Source organism: Hylobates moloch, unplaced genomic scaffold (assembly GCF_009828535.3).
Source record: "Hylobates moloch isolate HMO894 unplaced genomic scaffold, HMol_V3 SCAFFOLD_3, whole genome shotgun sequence".
NCBI lineage: Eukaryota > Metazoa > Chordata > Mammalia > Primates > Hylobatidae > Hylobates > Hylobates moloch.
The window spans coordinates 40,761,983-40,780,055 of NW_026652278.1; the positions used below are offsets into that span (position 1 = coordinate 40,761,983).

At 36.3% G+C, this 18,073-nt stretch overlaps 1 protein-coding gene across 8 annotated transcripts in view; it reads right to left on the minus strand.

The window, feature by feature from the left end:
- Positions 1 to 18,073, minus strand: part of EXOC6 (exocyst complex component 6) — a 297,299-nt gene that overhangs the window by 141,855 nt on the left and 137,371 nt on the right. For all 8 annotated transcript variants that reach the window (XR_009212754.1, XR_009212755.1, XM_058436204.1 and 5 more), the window contains 3 exons: positions 10,931 to 11,135; positions 4,333 to 4,488; positions 202 to 270 (listed from right to left, as the gene is read on the minus strand). Coding sequence is in view for 6 of the 8 variants with exons in the window: in XM_058436204.1 (XP_058292187.1) it covers positions 202 to 270; positions 4,333 to 4,488; positions 10,931 to 11,135 (430 nt within the window). In the remaining 2 variants the exon portion in view is untranslated. The remainder of the gene's footprint in view (positions 1 to 201; positions 271 to 4,332; positions 4,489 to 10,930; positions 11,136 to 18,073) is intronic.

Sequence of the window (18,073 nt, forward strand, 5' to 3'; positions counted from 1 at the left end):
TAAAATATACATGAAATCGTATATCACTTGAAATTACACTATGATAAGTAAACAAAAAATGTAAGTGCCTTATACACAGTGGATATTTCACAAATAATTATGTGAAGATTTACACATATGATCAATTTTTAAGGCCTAAAATACATACATGCCTTTTAAATAATATAAAGCTATATATACATAAATATAAAACATACTTACCAAAACAGAATAAATGTGTAAACATCGATAAACAGGGGAAAAATCGACAAGATCCTGAACAGTTAAGACCTGAAAATTAAACCATTTTTTAAAAAATTATAGGTCAAACTATTAGACCACCATTAGATAATGTAAAGTTAAAGATAGGCAAGAAGATTCATGAACTTTGTGTTACAACATTTACTCAATTCCCCCATAGAAAGCATACACTATAAACACAAAACCTTCTTTATTTTGTTTTGGCATTTCTTCAGCAGTTTATTCTTTGTAGTATGTTTATTATCACTGTTGACTGTTTTCAACTTAAGGTAACAAAGGAGAGAAATTGTATATTTTTAATATGTATGATGGATTAACAGAAAACTGCTATGGATAACCAGATACCTCATTATTGTTTTGGGTAAAAATGATACATAGATTTCATGTTTTAGCTACAGACAAAGTTCCTGTTCTTAGGCAGCTATGTCATATGATTGGTCATTATTGCATTGAATTAAAGACACCATCAGTATTATTTTACAGATCGCTAAGAAAGAAAAAACACCACCACTTAAAACTATAACACCATCATCTTTAAGATGTATCCTATATTCTGAAATGTTATGTGAAAAAAAAAGCCTTATAATTGATGAAATGTAGTACTATAAAGTTTCTCAAACTTGAGAAATACATAAATCCTTTTTAAAGAAACACATTTGTACTCAAGTGAATCTCCAGAGTGAACTTAAATTATTTTTAATATAACATTGCTTATTAGGGAAAATGATAAAAACAAAATGTAGTGCAGTATAGTAGTAAAATAGATCTGAGAGAACAGGGAAACCACTAAGCTCCTCTAAATGTATAGGTCTGGGGGTAAGGCATGATGGTGATGCTCCCAGCAGGAAAGATATGCAGAACAGGAAGGGGAAAATTGAAGTAAGAAGACTAGATGGTCTATTTTCAACATTCTGAACCCCAAAGGAGAAAATAATACAGAGGTCATCTGAATATTTAGAAAGAACAGCAAAGCAGATGTCAAAAATATTTATTTAATTTAAAGGGAAAAAAAACCTAATAATAATTTCAAGGGACTAATCAGGACATACTAATTCCACATTAGGAAGGCATTTAACTGTTTAAGGCTGCTCATTTGTCTGTATTCAGCACAATAGCAGACATGCACTAGATATGCATATATATACATATATACACACATACACATATGTGCATACACAGTCACACAAATATATTACATATATATCATATATATTTGTGTGACTATGTATATATGTATCATCTCATCCTCAGATATACAGCAGAAATGTACATAGTGGCTGGGTGTGGTGGCTCATGCCTATAATCCCAGCACTTTAGAAGGCCAAAGCAGAAGGACCATTTGAAGCCAGGAGTTCAAGGCCAGCCTGGACAACACGGCGGTTCCCCATCTCTACAAAAAATACAAAAAAATTAGCTGGATATAGTATATACAGGCATGTGCCTGTAGTTCCAACTACCTGGGAGGCTGAAGCAGGAGGAGCATTTGAACATGAGAGTTTGAGGTTACAGTAAGCCATGATTATGCCAACTGCTCTCCAGCCTGGGTGACAGAGTAAGACCCTGTCTCAAAAAAAAAAAAAAAAAAAAAGAAATGCACATAGTAAACACTCAGCTGTTCACTCATTCACAAGCGCAGTCATGAGCACATAGTCATGTGGTTCAACTAAAAGTTCTTACTGCATCCCAATTATGTCCTTAGAAAAAGAATTTAAAATCTCATTGGCAAGGCAAAACTTATAAATTAATTGGGAATAACTAGGTCTCTATGATAGTAGCTAAATTTAAAAAAAATTTGAAAAAGACGATAAAAGGTAAGTTCAATAGAAGATTCTGTGGAGATAATTTTATTTATTTTTTTTGAAATAGACATCTCACTCTGTCACCCAGGCTGGTACGTAGTGACATGATCACAGCCCACTGCATCCTCAACCTCCCCTGGCTCAGGTGATTCTCCCACCTCAGCCTCCCCAGTAGCTGGGAATACAGACACTATGCCTGGCAATTTTTTTGTATTTTTTTGTAGGAAAGGGGTTTCACTATGTTGGCCAGGCAGGTCTCAAACTCCTGGCCCAAACAATCTGCCCCCCTTGGCCTCCCAAAGTGCTAGCATTACAGGCATGAGCCATGGCATCAAGCCCTGTAGAAAAAACTTTCAAAAGCAATAGTATGCTGGGCATGGTGGCTCACACCTGTAATCTCAGCACTTTGAAATGCTGAGAGGATAATTTGAGGCCAAGATAATCTGAGTTCAAGACCAGCCTTGGTAACATAGTGAGACCTCTGCTTCTATAAGAAATTTTTTTTTTTTTTTTTAATTAGCCAGGCATGGTGATAGTGTGCTTTTAGTCCTAGCTACTCGGGAGACTGAAGTGGGAGGAACACTTGGATGCAGAAGTTGCAGGCTGTAGTGAGCTATGACCGCACCACTGCACTCATGGACAACAGTGAGCCCTATCTCTAAAAAAAAAAAAAAAAAAAAGAGAAAAAAAACAGAATGAGAGAATGAATTTGGATATAGAAGATGAAAGAAAGAAAATAATATTTAAGGATAATTTCAAGGTTTCTAGACTTAATAGGACTTCTTTTTCATTAAAAGACTTTAATCATAGTAGAGTTATTTTTGTAGTATTTCAGCACCAATTTTTTAAAAAGGTAGACTATCCAGAATTAGGCAAAATGACAAGACATTATGAAATAAAAATATGACAACAGGCAATTCAAATATAAGTAATCACTATAAAAATAATTAGATTTGGGCACAGTCGCCCACACCTGTAATCCCAGCACTTTGGGAGGCCGAGGTGGATGGGTCACCAGGCCAGGAGTTCGAGACCAGCCTGGCTAGCATGGTGAAACCCCGTCTCTACTAAAAATACAAAAATTAGTCAGCCAGGCCTGGTGGCGCATGCCTGTAATCCCAGCTACTCGGGAGGCTGAGGCAGGAGAATTGCTTGAACCCAGGAGGCCGAGGTTGCAGTGAGCCAAGATCAAGCCACTGCACTCCAGCCTGGGCGACAGAGTGAGACCACGTCTCAAAAAAAAAAAAAAATTATATTTACACTTTTACTACAGATTCCACTACCAGAGATTTACAAATATAATGTACAATCGTGTTTATCTGTCAATTATCTAGCCTAACATTTCAGATGACTCCATTGTCCTAATAGCTCAGTACAGTCTGATTGACTTTGTCAACTTGAAATAAAAATATATAGAGAAAAATTTCCAAGCAAAAAATTTATTTGAGAATAAACAAAGAAATAGGATTAAAATCCAGGACATGCACAGACCAGGGTAGTCTCTGGCATGTCTGCAGAACAAAGGAGGTGAGGGTTTTATTGGGGAGACAGATTGTTATGCAAATTGTTTTGAAAGAAAGTTCACTGGTGAGTGTCACTAGTTGCTAGAAAGGACTTGTAATTTTGGAGTTACGGTTAGGCCCTTACAGTTTTGGATTGACCTTGTGAGACAGTTGTTTGTTTTTTTGTCTTCTTTTTGAGACAAGGTCTCGCTCTGTCTCCCAGGCTGGAGTACAGTGGCACAATGTCGGCTCACTGCAACCTCCGCCTCCTGGGTTCAAGCAATTCTCGTGTCTCAGCCTCCCAAGTAGCTGGGACTAGAGGTGCCCACCACCATGCCCAGCTAATTTTTATATTTTTAGTAGAGACAGGATTTCACCATGTTGGCCAGGCTGGTCTTAAACTCCTGCCTCAAGTGATCCACCCACCTCAACCTTGCAAACTGCTGGGATTACTGGTGTGAGCCACTGTGCCTGGCCTGTTTTGAAACAGACAAGTGTTCACATATAAGTGGCTAGCTGTCCTTGTAGGGCTGATGCAGTAAGCTATGGTTTCAAAAAATTTATTGTGATAGTTCTGATACCAGGCAAATCGTCCATGACAGCCCTCCCTTCACGGCCTTCTCAGCCTCCATTTTGTCAAAGTTTGACACACTCACTCTATTTTGACTCTGACAACTTTTACAACATAAATTTATTTTGCATATGGGAAGACTAAATCACACAGATGTACATTACAATCCAAAAGAAAAAAAATTATCTAATAATAGAAAAGAAAGAAAGAAACCCATCACCTCTTCTTCATTCTCATCCTCTTCTTCAAGTGAATGTTTCAATACAGTTTCATTTCTTTCCTCTGGAATTCTATCGTGATTTATATACATATTCTTCCCAAATTTCATTTTATTTTGTTTCTGCAGAGAAATACTGAAGGTTTTCTGATGCTGTGCCTATTTTGAAGAGAGAAAAATTCAGATTATTTCAAAACTGATTATGGTCAAAATTGGTTCAAAAAATTTGTTCACAGTTTTTCTTATATTTTAATGTCTGTAGGTATAGAATTTGTAGTGATGTCCCCTTTCTTATTCATGATTTTTGCCTTCTCACTTCCTTTTTTTAAAAAAAAAAAAAAAACAAAAAAACAGGGTCTCACTCTGTCATCCAGGCTGGAGTACAGTGGCACCATCACAGCTCACTGCAGCTTCAACCTCCCCAGGCTCCGGTGATCCTCCTACCTCAGCCTCCAGAGTAGCTGGGACTACAGGCATGCACCACCACACCCCGCTAATGTTTTTTTTTGTTTGTTTGTTTTGTTTTTGTATTTTTTTGTAAAATAGGGTTTTGCCATGTTGCCCAGGCTGGTCTCAAACTCCTGGTTCAAGCAATCCGCCTGCCACAGCCTCCCAAAGTGCTAAGATTACAGGCATGACCCACCGCACCCAGCTTCTCTTCCTTTTTAAACAGTCTTAAAATTATGTAGAACCATGTATTTCCTCAGTTGGCATATTGTGTGTTGGCAAGGGGGACTGGCCAACACTCTTTGGCCATACTCCCAACTTCCTAAATTAGCCATTAACCTCACAGAATGAACTATAACATCAAGTTGCAAGCTTATTTTACTTCCCACTGAAAATGCCCACAGTTTGTGAAGACTAAGAATGCAGAAGCTGTTATCCCACAATTGATCATTGACAAAAAACAACACTTACACAGAATAAAAAGTTGAGAACCCTCATACTTTTAGGCATTTTAGTAATACTTCCCTATCAGAACTTCATTACCAGAAATAGAAAAAAATATAAACTTAATTCCAGGATTTTAATTTCCTTACACACTGCAAGACAGTCTCTCTGTTTTGATGGATCAGATTGTTGCTATTCTGTTCTGTTAGCACATAGAAAGGTCATGCACTGGCTATTTTAGGTGAGTTCTCTCTAAGGCATATGTAACTGCCAATCAGCCCTTCTCTACTCTTAGGTTATCAGACCATGCAAGTTGCAGTAATCTGGCTCCTCTCTTACCTAGACTTTGATCCTGGCTGCCCCCCAGACGCTGGTACTGGAGAAAATTATTATCACTCCTGTGTATTCCCTTTCCCTCTGTGCCCAAACTAACTTTGTCAATGATTTTCTGTCCTCGGAGTATAAAATCATTTATTTAGAGTATTGTTTCCAAATTATGTTATGCACAAAACTAACCATTCACACAGTAAAAACAGATGTTCCTTGAAAAAAGGGTTCTAAGCTCAAATGAGTTATATAAATATTACATATTGTATCCTCCTCCTAGGAGATTTACAATTCATAAGTAAAGAAATCCGCTTAACTTTATTTAACCCAGGTTTCCAAAATCTATTTATTTAGTCCTTTTGTTCTCCCTAGAGCAGAGGTCCCCAGGCTTTTTTTGCAGGTGGATGGTTTCAGATGAAACTGTTCCACCTCAGATGATCAGGCATTAGATTCTCATAAGGAGCGCACAACCTAGATGCCTCGCATGCACAGTTCACAATAGGGTTTGCGCTCCTATGAGAATCGAAGGCCGCTGATCTGACAGGAGGCGGAGCTCAGGCAGTAATCCTCTTTAGCAAGCCACTCACCTCCTGCTGTGTGGCCTGGTTCCTAACAGGCCACAGACAGGTACCAGTCCACGGCCTGGGGGCTAGGAACCCCTGCCCTAGAGAGCAATATTAAAATGTGTGCCAGAGAACATTATATGGAAAATGTTAACTTACCCAATATAAATTTTAGATATTTATTGCTAATTAAACATCAGACTAAGAGTGGATTCATCTCTCATATTAGAATTTAAAAAATTCTCCCTAGACAATCTAAAACTCAGCTCTAAACTAATTTTCAAAAATAACTTTTTTTTGCCACTCATGTTAGGCATAATAGCTGGATCCCAGGAAGGCAAAAATAAGCAGGGCAAAATCTTTCACTTAAAAAATTCACAGTCTAGTTAAGAACATAAAAAAGGCAATTGTAGTGTGAAAAGTACAATGGTATACACCCTGAGGGTGAAGTGACCATCTCTCGCTGGCAGTAGTGTAATGGGTGATGGCAGAAGATTTCACAGACAAGGTGATGTTCAAGCCAGCTTTTGGGAGGAAAAAGCAGGAATTCATCAGACTGAGAAATGTGAAAGAATGGACGACATTCTTGGTGAACAGCTAGTATACTCCAAGATCTGTAAGACAGCAGATACTGCTAGAGCATACAAGGGAGACAAGTATCAAGATGAGATTGAGGAACTTGGACTTAAGTAAAAGGTAACAGGGTATCACTTAAGATGAAGTGGTGTGGTCTTATTTGCATTTTAGGACAGTAACCAAAAGGAGAAGAGAATACAGATAAGGAAAACAAATTATTCTATGTAACAGTTCAGCTATGTAGAGGGGGAAACAGAATCTACAGGTATTTCGAAGCAGAATTGATAGTAACTAAGTAGGACTTAGTAACAAATAACATTAACAGTATGAATACTCCTGAAAAGTTTAAAATACTCCCCAGTTTCTGGAATTGTGGAAACAGGAGACACTACTATCTTGCAGGGAGACCCCCTGAAACTATTGCTACAGAATAAAAGATGAAATGCTCCTGATTATTGTAAATACAAAACTGCATGCAGGATTGTGTAAAGACAATGCCAGGCCAGACTGCCAGAATGAGCCAACAGCACGTGATGTGCTTCCCCCTGCAGAGAGCCTATGAATGGACATGCAGTCAGGGAGGTTTCACATCACCAAGATTCCTATCCCAGAAAAGCAGATGTTCATAGCTCTGGGAATGGAATGCGACCCTTGTGAAGAGCCTATAAACGGATGCATGAGGGGGCGCCTGTCCATATGGATAAGATAGGGCTATAAACGCCCTCATCTTGCCACAGCTCTTCTAGGCCTCTTTAGGGTTAAGGCATACTCCCTTCTGAGAATTTCTGGTCTAACTGGTTGTCTAGCTTCACGTCCTGTTTCTATGGATTGTTTGTAACCAGCTTTTGCTGCAACTGTTACTGCTGATTAATATCTGGCTAATCATAGGTTATGGAACGACTGTGTTTCTGTTTTTTTTTTTTTTTTTTTTTTTTTTTTTTTTTTTTTTTTTGAGATGGAGTCTCGCTCTGTCACCCAGGCTGGGGTGCAGTGGTGCGATCTCAGCTCACTGCAAGCTCCGCCTCCCAGGTTCACGCCATTCTCCTGCCTCAGCCTCTCTGAGTAGCTGGGACTACAGGTGCCCACCACCACGCCCGGCCAATTTTTTGTATTTTTAGTAGAGACGGGGTTTCACCATGGTCTCAATCTCCTGACCTCGTGATCCGCCCACCTCGGCCTCCCAAAGTGCTGGGATTACAAGCGTGAGCCACTGAGCCCGGCCGTGTTTCTGTTTTAAGGCTCTGTTAGAAATTACTGATGCACACACTATATTGTAAATTTTTATCTCTGTATACTGTACTTCTACATATAGATGTTATGTTAAAGAATTACTTCATCCCCATGTGACCATCTCACCTCATAATCAAATGACCCTAAATCCCTCACTAACCTACCCTCACCCTCACTAAACTTAATAATAAATGCTGGTATATCCAGTGCATTGGAGGCACCGTGGGACCAGAAGGTGGTGACCCCCCTGGACCCAGCTTTCACTATCTTGTGTGTGTCTATTATTTCTCGACCTGCTGATCCGCCTGGGAACAAAGAGAGAGCCCCATTGCATTGTGGGCTGCTGGCCAGATCCCGCAATACTATCTGAGATAGCAAATATAAGAAAAATAGATTTAGGAAAAAGAGAATGGGTTTAGTTTTAGAAATGCGGGGTTTGGGGTAGCTTTAAGATATTTAAATGAATACATAACAAGTCCATCCATCCGTAAAAGGGATACGAGATCACGGAATTAAGCACAGGATACAGAGTGCACCCAAAGGAGGGGGCTTGCTTTGCAAAGTATGAGCTTTACACTCATGCCACCTAGAAGATTCCAGAATTAAACTGTGACTCTGCCAAACTGAGCACAGCTGATGAGAGACTTCAGGAGGCTTCTTATACACACACACACACGCACACACACACACACACACACAGAGAGAGAGAGAGAGAGAAACCCACAACAAATTGAAAGGTAGCGTGAAGGGATACCAAGACAGAACAAAATACAACTTTTCTTATCAAATCTTGGGAAGTCTAACTCTCACTAGAAGGAAAACTCTCTAACTTCTCAACTCTGTGGAAGTTATTTCCGAAAGAAGAAATTGTAAAGAAAAACATCCCCACAGAGACATGCTAAGAAAAGGTTTCTGTATGAAATGTCTGTTTAAATTGCAATGATAGGGAGCTTGATGACTTTTACGAGGAAAAAATGATAGTGGACCAAGAGAGTCTATTCTCTCCCAGAAATAAATTTTTGTAAATCTTAAATCCTAGGGCCCATGATTTGATGGACTCCCTAAGTAGAAAGAATCCAAAACTGGTCCATGAAAAACAAGTCAAAGAAGATAAGTTTAATATTGACACTTGTAATTAAAATGTATAATGGAATATGAACTTTAAACTACTGTTTGCATTCTCATACTGAAAAAATTTACCAAGTGGTTGTGTTTTTAACTCCCATGGCATGCACAGATTTCCTTGGCCAGAGGTAGGAGAAATAGTATTGAAAATACTGTAATATTGAAGGGAAGAATACAATGGTGAGGACCTCTACAATGGGGAAGACCCTCACTCACCAGAGACAATCAGTAAGAAAGACTTAGGAGTTTCCAAAGTAGTTTGTAATACTTGGGGGGAAAAATCAAGCATTAGAAATCATGTAAGAGTGTGCAATGCAAAGACAAAAAGAAGAAATGGTGTTGAGCATTGTTTTATTTCTATGACATTGTTTTATTTCTATGACATTGCAAGAACAGCTCTTAGAAAATTTAATTATTTTTTTAAACTTTTTATTATTAAAAATTTCAAAATAAACAGATTAATATCATGAACTCCCATCATTTATCTTACACTAATATTTTTACATTCTTGTTCCATCTATACCTTTATCCACTCACTCCATATATACCCCAAATTATTATTATTATTATTATTATTATTTATTATTATTATTATTTTGAGACAGAGCCTCGCTCTGTCACCCAGGCTGGAGTGCAGTGGCGCAATCTCAGCTCGCTGCAAGCTCCGCCTCCTGGGTTCACGCCATTCTCCTGCCTCAGCCTCCCGAGTAGCTGGGACTACAGATGCCCGCCACCATGCCCAGCTAATTTTTTGTATTTTTAGTAGAGACGGGGTTTCACCATGTTAGCCAGGATGGTCTTGGTCTCCTGACCTCGTGATCTGCCCGCCTTGCCTCCCAAAGTGCTGGGATTACAGGTGTGAGCCACCCCACCCGGCCCCAAATTATTTTGTACAGTTTCTATTAATAGTTTATTATTTTTTATAGTTTTTTTAAGTAAGATGTATATACATTGAAATATATAGCTAAGATCTGTATAAGTTTGACAAACACATTTTTATCATGGTATAAAACATTTCCATCTCCCCAGAAAGTCCCCTTGTGTCCGTTCCTAGGCAATTTCCCCACCCAGAGGTAACCACTGTTTTGATTTTTTTCATCTTAGTTTACCTGCTTGCAAATGGCATAAAAATGGAATCACACAGTTTGTGCCTTTTTGTATTCAATTTCTGTGGCTCAACATATCTGTGAGATTCATACATGTTGTTGCATTATCAGTAATTCATTCCTTTTTATTGTTAGGTAGTATTCCATTGTATGAATATACCACAATTTGTGTATCCATTCTCTTTCTGATAGCCATTTGGGTTGTTTCCAGTTTGGGGCTAACTGTGAACAAAGATGCTATGACTATCATGAGCCCATGTTTTTTGTTTCTCACTGATAAACACCAAGGAGTGGAACTGCTGACTCAAAAGGTAGATATATTAACTTCATAACTGCTGAGGCTTTTCCCATTGTTTGTCCGTTTATTATTGAATTGTAGTAGTTTTTAATTCACAGTTAATACTTTTGTTTTAAATAGAGAACAGTTTAGAATCTTAGCGTAAAAAGGCTCCCACTTGCCTCTGGGGCTGCCACTGTTTAGCTAATTCTATACCAGATTTGGCTGGTGGTAAAGGATAACATAACACCACATATATGCAGAAGAATGCTGAGAGTTCGGGTGGTAACTAAAGAATTCATGTTAGACTGATTTTACTTAAAAAAGGAATAAATGTGAAGCCAAAGAAAACACTGATAGAGTCCTTTCTAAACAATAACCAGGAAAGATAAGAAAAAGGTAAAACAAGAATAAGCATTTTATGTAAGTTAAAGAAGTAAACCTTGGATATTTTCCAGATCCTGTATTACTAAATAATATTAAATCAAAATTATTTTTAATCTCACCTGTTTCATTGCTGTTTCACCTATTTTGTCAGAATGTTTTCGAATGCTTTCCAAAAAGTCTTTGAGATCAGACATGGAGATTTCTTTAATATCCTCACGGAGTTTGGGAAGATTTTCTATCATGAGCTGGCAAAACCGGTATTGACTAACCCAGGGAAAGTACACATTCTCTAATTGTTCCATAGTTTTTAGGGCAGAATAGTACCTGTGAGAAGTTAAAAAAACAACTCTATAAAAAGTTCTTATCACAATATTTTTACAACTAAGTCTAAATAATCAGTTTTACACTGATTATTCATCAAAAAGGACCTAGTCATAGTTAACGTAAGTAAAATTAATATTTACATCTATTTGTCAAGGACAAACTATAAACCACATAAACAAGCCACAGGCTCAAAGTTGATGGCATACATTAATGTAAAACTTCTTTATTTCACTTCATCTGAATCTATAACATCAAAAGCATTATGATAGCATCTTAATACCTGAAATGAATATGTATAATTGTTTCAAACTTGTGAATTATAACATTTAGTGATTTGTTATATGATTTTGTATTCTGTCTCCCATCATAATATCCATCCACACAGTATCACCACACAAAAATTACATAACACGAATATAATTCTAATTAAAATAAAATTTATTTAACTTTTTAAAAAATGTCATACTACTATTTAAGGCAATTAGAAATACTGTTAAGTATCACATACACACACACAGAAAAAAAAACAGGTAAAAATCCACACTGGTAGAGTGCTTTTTCAATTCAACAAATATTTACTGAATGTAATAGTTCCTCTTTCGGGCTTTGGGGGCTACTGTTTCACAGTGTGACATGTTGGGTATGCAGCAATTAGTAAAGGGTAGCCTTTGCCCTGGATAAATTGACATATATTTTCATATACATAATTTAGTTCTCTTTAGACTTCTATGAGGTACACTTCTATGGCAGATATTACAAGTAGCATTCTACAGATGAGAAAACTAGAATACAGGAAAAAAGTATATAATTTGGCCAAGAAACCATATTAATTGGTAGCAGGACTGAGACCTTACCAAACTGTCAGTTTCCTACAATAATACTCACCACCAAAAATCTATCTGAGAGTTAGGTAGAGGAACTTTAAAAATTAATTACATGGTATTCTATATCTTTCTATTGAATTGGATGACATTAAAAGCAGGAAAAGGCATTAACTAATGTACAAAAAAGGCAAAACAAAGTAAGTTGATAGAAACTATGAGACATAAGTGAAAACAAAAGCAAGTTGAAAAGACCCACCAGGTGTGGTGGCTCACACCTGTGATCCCAGCACTTTGGGAGGCTATGGTGGGCGGGTCACCTGAGATCAGGAATTCGAGACCAGCCTGGCCAGTGTGGTGAAACCCTGTCTCTACTAAAAATATAAAAATTAGCCAGGCGTGGTAGTGCACACCTGTAATCCCAGCTACTCAGGAGGCTGAGGCACGAGAATCATTTGAATCTGGGAGGTGGCAGTTGCAGTGAGATCGTGCAACTGCATTCCAGCCTGGGTGACAGAGTAAGAAACTTTCTCAAAAAAAAAAAAAAGACGTTATATTCAAAAGCTGTTTTAAAATACCAATTAGTTTTCTGGCATATACTCTCAAAGACAGAGTATATTCTGCAAATTGTCACAAAATATTACAACTAATTTAAAAATTAGACCATCTAAATTTTATCTTGGTAAACATCAGAGTGCTTATAACGTAAACAAAATGTACATTTGGTCAGAAACTAAAATATTTAGGTGGTGGTATGGGTAGGAGAGATGTCATTACAATAATTTTGATAATGCCTGAGATATTAAAGGCTTAGACGAAGTGAAATAATGAATTATGTATTTTCAGTGTAACCCATAACATTTAAAATGCAACAGATCAATTAACAGTCAAACCACACTATCTGATCCTTGACTAATTTCCTGATTTGATATGAACTAGGTATATTTCAAAAGTATTCTCTCTACAACAGGTATGGTTTCTGAAAATTCACGCTAATGTCTACAATGTATTTGAAATCCTAAGTGATGCAGAATAAATGAAAAGTATTACCAGTAGCTTTTGCAACATACCACAGACACAGTCAACTTACTTCATAGCACAACTGTGCCTCCCTTCATGCCGCTCAACTCTCACCTCCCATCTTGGTGCTCCCATGAGACATCATCAGAGGCATGAGAGGTCATAAGACTTACCTAGCACCCATATACACACCACCCAGAAATGTAGAGAGTTAAGGTCAGGGGTTGAACTCTTAACCAATAAGAAAAGCAAGTCAGAGACAAGTTCTCCTTTCCTCTTCCTGGAGGGAAGGTTATGATTTGCAATAACATATACAACCTCCCTAAAGGTATTTAAATAACTCAATAACTCACCCTCATATTTGCTCTCTCAGCTTTCCTGTCTCATTTCCCTTTCCCTAAAACTAGGATTCAGAGAACTTCCTTAGGATTATACTCCCTTAAAAAGTAGTAAAATACGTGATTTTTACCTCAGACTCTGCTTTCTGGGAAAATTCAGGTGAAGATACATGGAAAGTTTATCATCTTAGGCAGAAAGCAGAAGTCAGAGACCAGACCCTGGATCCTTTCTAAAATTTAGCCACAAATCTCCTACATTTTATCTGTTTCTAAATGCAAGCAAAAACAGCACCACAATAGATTACCATTTCTCCTTTAGATGCACATAATGCTGTTTTTACAAAATTATAACAGTAATCCATAACCACTAGAAAAATACAAAACCTATAAGGGGAATATAAAAAGCACCTATGATGTGATGCTACCATGTTGTAATTAAGTAATCAGCATTTGGCCACATTTCCATCCAGTCATATATCTACATTTCCAGTTCTGTAAGCTCATACTCTATTCAACAATATATAATGGAATTTACCTTATAAATTATTTTAAAACAAATTATTATGCTATATATAAAGTCTTTTATTATAAGGTAATGATGTCCTTATAGTTGGAATGTTAAGTCTCTGATTTTTTTAAATAAACAACAGTAGAGCAAATTTCCCTATATGTTAAACCTCTGACAAGGTGTCTGTTTTTATAAATACAAGATACTTCAAAAAATGCACGTCATCACTAAATGGAGAACATGTGAGTACTCTAATGATTCTCTGGCCTACAAAGTACAAATTATGCCACTGTTCTTACTTCATTTGCCTTCCCTTGGGCATTTCCATTTCACCAGAGTTTGTCCTACCATAGAATTGGTTACTTCAGTCTCTTCTATTCTTTTTAAATACAATGTCCTGCATACAAAAAAATTTACAAGATACATGAAAAAGTACGAAATTTTTATTAAATTCTAAGTGGAAAAAATAAGACACAACTACATGATGTCTGAATCACTTCCAATGTACAGACATAAAGAGGTAAAAAAATAAAGGGATAGAGAAATATATACCATATTGACACTAATCGAAAGAAAGGTAGATCAGCTATATTAATTTCAGATGAAACAGATTTCAGAGCAAGGAAAATTATTAGGGATAACGAACATTACATAATGATAAAATGGTCAGTTCTCCAAGAAGACATAGTAATCCTTACAGTGTATGTAACTAAGAACAGAGCATCAAAATATGTGAAGCAAAAACTAATAGAACTGTAAAGGAAAATAAATAAATACACTATTACAAGTGCAGACCTCAGCAAGCCTCTAACAATAATTGACAGGTTCAGCAGGCAGAAATTCAATAAGGACATAGTTGAACTGAACAGTACCATCAATCAACTGGATCTAAATGACATTGAGAGAATACTTCATCCAACAACTACAAAATACACATTTTTCTCAAGCTCACATGGAACATCAAGACAGATCACATTCTGGGCCACAAAACATGCCTTAACAAATTTAAAGGAATGGAAATTATACAAAGCTAATATCATACTTAATGGTGAGAAACAAGATGCTTTTCCCCCATGAGATTAAGAACAAAGCAAAGAAGCTCCCTCTCACCATTCCTAGTCAACATCATACTACATGGAAGTAGTAGCTAATGAAGTAAGACAAGAAAAAAAGGTATTAAGACTGGGAAAAAAGAAACAAAAGTCTTTGCAGGTAACATGAAATGTATCTATGTAAAAACCTTCAACAAAAAATTTTCTGGAACTAATACCAACTCTGATAGAAGTAATTAAAGAAAAATCTAAATAAATGGAAAGATATTCCATATTAATGAATAGGAAGACTCAATATCATCAACTGATGATACCAGTTCTCCCCAACTTGATCTACAGATTCAATGCAATCCCAATCAAAACCCCAGCAACTTACTTTGTGAATATCAACAATGTGATTCTGAAGTTTATATAGACAGGCAAAAGACCCAGAATAGCCACACGATACTGAAGAACAAAGTTGAAGGATAGATTGACACTACCCAACTTCAAGACTTAATACTGTATAAAGTTACAATACTAAAGACTGTATGGTAAAGGTGAAAGGATTAACAAGTAGGTTAAAATGAAACAGAAAGCACAGAAATACACAAATACAGTTAACTGAGGAAATTCAATGGAAAAAGGGTAGTTCTTTAAACAAATGCTGCTGGAACAACTGGACATTCACATGCAAAAAAGTGAATAAATAAATGTAAACAGTGACCTTCACTTTTTATAAAAATTAACTCAAAATAGATCATAGACCTAAATGTAAAACACAAAACTCTAAGACTCTAGAAGATAACACAAGGGAAAATTTAGATGACCTTGGGTTTGGCAATCAATTTTTCGAAACACCAAAGCACAATCCATGAGGGAAAGAAAAAAAGGTAAACTGGACTTTTCCAATTTAATTTCATTAAAACTAAAACTTCCTACTCTTTAAAGACACTGTTAAGAAAATGAAAAAACAAGCCACAGACTGGGAGAAAATATGTTCAAAACACAAACTGAATCAAGGACTTGAATCCAAAATATAAAAACACTTAAAACTCAACAATCCAAAAATAAGCCACCAAATTAAAAAGTGATCAAAAGACTTGGACACCTCGCTAAAGAAGACATACATGTGAGAAGATGCTCAATATCATGTGTCATTAGTGAATTACAAATTAAAATAACAATGAGATATCATTACACACCTATTAGAATAGGCAAAATCCGAAAAAATGACAACACTAAATCCTGTGGAGGATGTAGAGCAACAGAAACTCTCATTCATTCTGGAGGGAGTGCAAAATAGTACAGCCACTTCTGCAGACAGTTTGGCAGATTCTTACAAACCTAAACATAGTCTTACCATATGAGCCAGCAATCACATCCCCAGGTATTTACCCAAATTAATTGAAAATTTACATCTATAAAACCTGCACACAAATGTTTATGGCAGCTTTATTCACAATTGCCAAAACTTGGAAGCAACAAGATGTCCTTCATAGGTGAATGGATAAACTATGGTTCATCCATACAATGTAGTATTATTCAGTGATAAAAAAAGAAATAAGTTATCAAGTCACGAAAGGACATAGAGGAACCTTAAATGCATATTGCCAAGCGAAATAAGCCAGTCTGAACATGTTATATATATACTGTATTATTTCAACTATCTGACATTCTGGGAAAGATAAAACTATAGAAACAGTACAAAGTTCAGTAATTGGTAGGGGTTCACAGAGGGGAAGGATGGGGAAAGATAGGGAGCACAGGAAAGTTTTCAGGCAGTGAAACTATTCTGTATGATACTGTAATGGATACATGATATATGTTTGCCAAAATCCACAGAACTGTACAACACAGAGTGAACTCTACTGTAAAACTATGGACTCTGGTAAATACTTATGTGTCAATATTGGTTCATCAGTTAAAGTAAGTGTACCATATTAATGCAAGACATTGATAACAGAAAAACTGCTTGGAAAGAAGAGGAAAAGGATATGGGGACTCTGTACTTTGTGTTTAATATTTCTGTAAACCTAAAACTGCTCTAAAAAATAAAATATATTAAATAAAAAATATAAGCAAAAGATGTGAACAGACACTTCACAAAAGAAAACATACAAACAGCCAAATACCAAATAAAAAGGTACTTATGATACTTAAAGATCTCTAGAGAAGCCAATTCCAAAGGTTTTCTTGCCACTGAAATTCAACATTCCCAAACCTTTATCATCTGGATGCCCTGCATTGTGTCTAACCTAAATCCTTTCTTTCTACAGTCTAAACCCATGATTTTTCTACCTCTGATTTCACTGGTGGTTAAAAAAAAAAAAAATCTGTTTATTCTAATCTATAAACAATCAGTCATCAGGAAAATGCAAATTGAAACAATGAGATACTATTTTATACTTACCAAAATGGATCAACTAGAACAAACTAATTAAACACCATATGTGTGCAAGGATGTGGAGCAAATGAAATTCTTATATTAATACATTACTAATGGAAGCGCAAATGGTACTACTAAAATAATTATTTTTAAAATTATATTTTTAAAGTCTATTTTTCAAACCATACTTTAAATAGAAAAGTATTTAATGGTTTCTTAAAAAGTGTAGCATTCATTTATGCTATCACTGAGCAATTCTACTCCTATATATTTACTAAATGGAAATATAAACATATCCCTACAAAAAAGACGTGTACCTTAATTTCATGGCAGTCTTATTCATAATACCCGCAAACCTGAAACCACCCAAATGGCAACTAACGGATAGATTAACAGATTCTAGCAATAAAAAGAAATTATGCAACCACAGACGAATTTTAAAAACATTATCAGGAGTGAAGAAGATTCCATTTATATCAATTCTAAAAACACACAAAACTAATCTACGATGCTAAAAATCAGAAAGTGGTTATTTCTAGAGAAGGGAGGAGAAATTGGAAAGAGGTATGAGCAAACTGTGGGGGTAATGGAAGTATTCTGCATCTTGTTTTGGTGGCAGTGACTGTGAGAAGTATAAGAAAGCTTTTGGGTGGCAATAACATTCAACATCTTAAACTTGGTGGCTACACAGGTATGTTTATTTTAGTATAACATAAACAAAACGTACAAGTCATAAGTCTACAACTCCAAGAATCTCTAAAAAGCAAACACAAGAGGCTACCTGAAAAAAAAATTTGGAGATCAAAAAAGAGCTCCTAGAAATTAAAAATT